Here is a 5,855-nt window from a genome sequence, read left to right on the forward strand (position 1 = left end):
GGTTCATGCTTACAATAAGCTCAACGCTACCACCATTCCGGCACAGACGCCGACTTCTAGAAAGGATGTTCTTCAGAACAACATGATGGCATGTTCGAAATACAGTGCACTCGACTTGCTAGATGGTTATAACCAATTGCTCTTGAGAGCGAGCGACATTCCGCTGACAGCGGTAAGTACTCCAAGCGGGATACTTTGGGAGTGGCTGGTGATACCCCAAGGGCTGACAAATGAACCAGCGACATATAACAGTCGTATGACGCAGTTGTTCAAGCCTCACCAAGCGAATGTACAGATATACTTTGACGACTTCTTTGTCCACAGTCGTGCAGAGCAAGGGATGACAGATGAAGGCCACATCGTCTATCTAACAGCGCTGCTCGAGTGCATGCGCACGAAAGAGTTGTTTGCTAATGCAGACAAGTGCATCGTCGGCGCCGAAAAAAAAACCTTTTTTAGGGTGTTTCATCGGCAAGTGTGGCCTTCGAGCGGATCCCACTAAGGTCAAGGCCATTGTGGACTGGACGACTCTAAAGAATTAAAAGGATTTGCACAAATGGCTAGGCCTCGACAACTTCTTGCACAAGTATAGCGCAAATTATGCCGAAATGGCACGGCCATTGTTGAATCTCCTTAAGAAGGATGCGTAATGACCGAGCATCGGGAACCTTTGACGGGGTCAATGATAGCCTCCTTCATGCACCAATACTGGCGTAGCTAGACCCCGATCATCCCATTTTGTGTCGTCTGTGACGCTTTGGACTATGCCATCGGCTGTGCACCGCTACAAGAAGACGCCGAGGGTCGAATTCGGGCGTCGCGCTCAAAACTCTAGAGTTTAGGGTTTCTAAACCCTAACCCAGCTTTAGACCGCGAAGAGGAACTACCCAGTTCACGACAAGGAATTACTTGCCATGAAGTATGCACTTGACAAGTTCAGGGTGCGTCCGCTCGGCTTCATGCCGTTTTTGACCTACACAGACCATGCGTCACTACGGACTGCAACTCAGTCGCCCCGCCCCTCGCAGAGGATGGCCAGGTGGCTCTCCTGCTTTGCACAAAATAACTTCGAAGCGAAGTATAAGCCAGGAAATTAAAATGTTTTGGCTGATAAATTGTCACACAGACCGGATAGTGAGCTCGCTCATGTCAGGACGGTGACGTCGATAGTAACGGATTTGATAAGCGCAGCATACGCGGGTGATAGTATATATGTAGCGCTACCACAGGTTCTCGGGGACAAGGAGTTTGGAGACAAGGACACAAAAATGCGGGTGTGATTGTACGCACGGTTACACCGATAATTGATGAGTAACAATTTGCTGTATTATAGCACCAATATGACGGATACACCACGAATCGTGGTTCCTCACGATGAGGATTTGAGATTCCGTATCCTCTATGAGTCCCACGACAACCCAATCAGTGGTCATCTCGGTCGTGAGAAAACGTACAGCTCTGTGAGTAGCCACTACTGGTGGCCCAAGCTGCACATATGGACGAGCACATATGTGCGCACGTGTGAGAGGTGTCAGAAGGTGAAAACCTCTCCGATTGCGGCGGTGCCGCTGGCCAGTTTACCGGTACCGTTCGGGTGTTGGCAATCCTTGAGTATGGACTTTGCCTTTGCCCTGCCGAAGGACTCGGTGGACAACACGGGTGTGGAGGTCTTCGTATATCGTTTGAGCAAGATGGATCCTTTTGCGGTAGTTCCGGACACAATCGACGGTGTTTGTACAGCGACGCTGTTTGTCGATTCTGTCTTTTGACAGCATGGACTCCCGGAGTCAATAGTCTCTGATAGAGACCCGCACTTCACTGGGAAGTTTTGGTCGACTATCTTCAGGGTGCTGGGCACCAAGTTGACTATGTCAACATCGGACCATCCGCAGTCCGATGGTAAAACTGAGTGCGTGAATCGCGTCGTCGAAGACGTTCTTTGCAGCGTCTGCGCTGAGACACCGAAGCACTGGAGCGCTATGTCGCCACTCGTAGAGTTCGCTCTGAACAATGCAATGCATTCATCTATCAGCTAAATGGCGTTCTACGTGAACGGGCTTATTATTTTTTGCGTCCCACTGACGCCGCCATCCCACGGCGTAGGGCTTGGTGGGGGAGGAATAGCCGAACGGCTAGCTGATGTCAACCCCTTCACTGTCCGTAACGAAGTCGACGACTTCTTGTCTACCAGATCGGGTGTCCTACGATACGTTCGCGATGCAATGGCTGACAGCCTAAGCCAAGATATGCAAAAAGAATATGCTGTTTAAAGAAGCAGATTAAATATTGAAAACTTTGAGGTCGGAGACCTGGTTTAATTAAGTGCGAAAACCATCCCAAACATGCAGTCTCTGCTGTCATTAAGACAAAGATCCGTCCACGGTTTGCCAGACCTTTTAAGGTCGTGGGCAAGCGGGACCTTACGCCTATACTGAACCTTCCGAGAAGGATGCGCACACACCCGATATTTTATGCTGGCTTGTGTAAGCCGTACCGGGATCCGGTACAAGTGTACGCGGAAGCGTTGGCGCTGGAGCGGCGCCCACAGGCGCTCCGCCACCTAGAAGCTGAACCAGCAATTGGTTCTGAGCACGGAGCGCAATAATTTCCGTTCCCAGCGGCGCAAGGTGCCCCACCGTCGCACGAGGATGGCGTTCTACGCGCACGTCCACTTCCTTCTGATCCTGCTCCAAGTGAGATTGCGATGATAATTTCCGGTGCCACTGCATCCAATGCTCAAAGTGCTTCTCATCATCTGCAGCGGTTTTGCCAGGGGCGAGCACCACAGGAATAGTTCGAACTGCGTGTATTGGAGCGTCTTCTCTTTGAGCTCGAAGTCGAGCGCGGTACCTATCCATTGGAGTTCGTGCGGTACCCAGAAACGAGCTCGGACAGCTTTCCGCTGGTCAAGCTCAGCTTGTGTAGTGACCGAGGGCCCGACTACTCAGTCGCCCAACATCGAGTGATCGCGTCTTTCGCTTGAGTAGCGGGATCCGCCGAGTGGAAGCCGGATTCTACACGAGGGTATAGGACTGAACGAGGATACGGGCGCATGAGAGTCGCTTTGTCGGCAGCCTTCAATTGCTGCTCATGAGCCTCGTGTTTCCGCAAGGTTTGAGCAGGGCTCACGTCGCGCCGTTGGTGTACCCCGGCTTCTTTGTCTTCCCATGCTGGGAAACGAGTGTCTGACTCAAAGTAGGCTCCCTTCAAATCCTCAACAAGTGTGTGGCGCTCGGTTCCCGAGGGATTGGGATGTGCTTCCCGGGAAGCTGCGGACGTACTGTTCGAAGATGCACTCCGTGCGGAAGAAGAAGGGCTTTGCCCGCGGGCGCCCTGAGGCGACAGTTAAATGTAAGTCATGGGTATTCACAATTTTGATGGGGAGAGTGTAACGGCGTTACGCGCATTCTTGTATGGAAGTGCGGGTTACACAAGATGGTGTGACCTTACAATGATGCGTCTTACACAATTTAGTGTAATTACGCAGTGTAATAGCTAAACCGTAACAAAAAGCCACCACGTGGCAGGACTGCCTGTAGGTATGCATATTAATGAGGTTTTATAATTTTATAATGAAAAAATAATGTTTTATATGCGGCAGAGCGGCCTCTGCCGCATTTAAAACAGTCAAATACGGTATCAATTCTGAACGGAAGAGCGCCTTTACTTGGTTAAGGTTTTACGGACCTATGGAGGTAGCGGATTGCGATCCGCTGCACTCGAACTGGGTTTGTATAGAACGTGAGGCCGGTGAAGTTAGATTGGCTTCCACTAAGCAAAGATCTTCAGCAGCCTTGCTGCAGCTTGTATCGCTGCTGTTAATATTTCCGCTATCGTTGAAAAGTCAGTTGAGATATTCCTCGACAAAAAAATGACTAACATGACTTGGCGGTGGGTATAGTCTCGAATGAGATCTGCGCTTTACAGCGAAACTCACGGAGATTGTGTTCAAGGTTGTCAACACTAAATTAAATTGTCAAGCGATGACCATGAACTGGTTATATTGGTCGCGTGAATCGCGTTATGCATAATATCCCCCAAAGGCGCAAATTGCCCCAATCATTGAGTTGCGTTGAAATACACCATTCATGTCTCACCAGACTTTGCATCAATCTGTTCAATGGTTGACTAAAGACGGTTGTTCGCTTAGAATCAACTTTCTGATGTTACATCAAAATGCTTTCGACTATTTTGGTATAAGAGTATTGTCGTCATGCACCCTGCTAGACGCTATCAGTAACAGTCAGGATGTCCAAAATTTACACGCAGAGACCCAAGCAAAAGAGCACACAATAGTATGTCGATGGTGCTACGGTTTTATTGAACGCTACTACTCTATACAAACACGAAGTAATTGAAGCTTGTAGAACTGAGCTCAGAATTCTCTACATAAACAGTGTAAGATTATATCCAGAAAAAGATTGAGCTACCTTTCGAATTACATCCTTGGCTCTATGGGCACGAATACACCAAGATCTTTCCTGAAACTATCCATTCGCATGGAATCGCTCTAATGTAGACTAAGAAACGGCGGATTAAATCCTAAGAGCTGAAAAATATCTGTTCTTTCGCAGCAATACGGTTCTGTAACGCTCGAATTGATATAAGCCGAATCGGTACGATTGCTAGAGCTGAGAGTGCAGCTGAATACTGGCTACTCCCATGAGTGGCCGCACGTCAACAGTTTTGATTTGAGTTGATGTGCCGCAACAGCCGATGGAAAGTTCACTAGAGCCATACATTCGAAAATCGTCTACTACCAGTACTGCTTGTTGATTAATAAGGTGGATCACATCAATGTCAAACAGATGGTAGGCCAGTCGAATCACCACAGCTGTTATCAGTATTTTGTTGACGTCGTAGAGATTCCATAACTTTTAGTGTCTTTACCAAGAACAACGTTGCGCATCTTCTATCTTAACGCTTAGTTGAAAATGCTGCATCGACCAGCGCTAGTCAACACATTTCCCACCAGCAAGTAGGGCTCGGCTATCTCTAAAACTCAAGTCTTCATCAATAGGCCTACCTGCAAAATCATGGCGCCTGACAGCAAGAGCTTTATGAATGAGCTTCAACCATGAGGCTTTGAATTCCAAACATAAATAAAGTCCTAGTCTGAGCGCTATACTGAAGCTGCGTATAAGATTTTCAGACGGATGAGGCGACTGCCAAACCTCTCGTTGCGCAAAATGGATGCGACACCCTTTTGCAATTTTGCCGGCACTTAAAACAGCGCTAAAATCATGATGAGTTGTATAAATTTTCAGATTACTGCTCTAGGCACAGGCAGTACTGCTGAGGTATAGCTCGAAAGGGCTTGCGCGGCAACGTTCGAGTGCTCTACGCGACTGCCTAGTGCGTCAGCAATGGCTAGGTGTCTCTCATGCATCCGTTTGATAAAATGGATCACAGGTATAGATGTATAATAGCTCTGTCGCAGCGTAGCAAACAGTGTTTGATCACTTATATGTATAATCAGAGCGTGATAAATTCTACATATGTTGTCGCTCGCGGATGAACAAGCAAGCCCCCCTGCTCCAGGTCCAACTCATTGGCAAAGAACTAAACGTCGTCAAAATTTCCGCGGTGTGTATGCATTTCTCCGTTAAGACGGGTACGAAGTGCACAGCTCTTACAAAGTAGTGATTGGCTTAGGGTTTTGTCTCAATACGAGGAAACGGTATTGGGAATAATCGCAATGACCGTTCCTGCCGGACACCACGTTTGCTCTCCCGCAAGAGGGTAGATTGGAAGTCTTCGGCCACAGAGGCCACGTCTTTTCTAAGCCTTGATGCGCCCTGGGTGACGCTAGGAAAGACTCAGATGTAAATGATGATGAAAGGAGCATACACCTT

The 5,855-nt window shown here is 48.4% G+C and overlaps 1 protein-coding gene across 1 annotated transcript; it reads right to left on the reverse strand.

The window, feature by feature from the left end:
* Positions 1-4,625: 4,625 nt before the first annotated feature.
* Positions 4,626-4,909, reverse strand: PHALS_03350 (uncharacterized protein; the record flags this gene model as incomplete). The annotated part of the gene is made up of 2 exons (XM_024721923.1): positions 4,626-4,834; positions 4,891-4,909. The coding sequence occupies 2 exons, from the start codon at positions 4,907-4,909 to the stop codon at positions 4,626-4,628; spliced, it is 228 nt and encodes a 75-aa protein (XP_024573051.1).
* Positions 4,910-5,855: the final 946 nt, after the last annotated feature.

The sequence above is a fragment of the Plasmopara halstedii genome, assembly GCF_900000015.1.
Source record: "Plasmopara halstedii genome assembly, contig: Scaffold_218, whole genome shotgun sequence".
NCBI lineage: Eukaryota > Oomycota > Peronosporomycetes > Peronosporales > Peronosporaceae > Plasmopara > Plasmopara halstedii.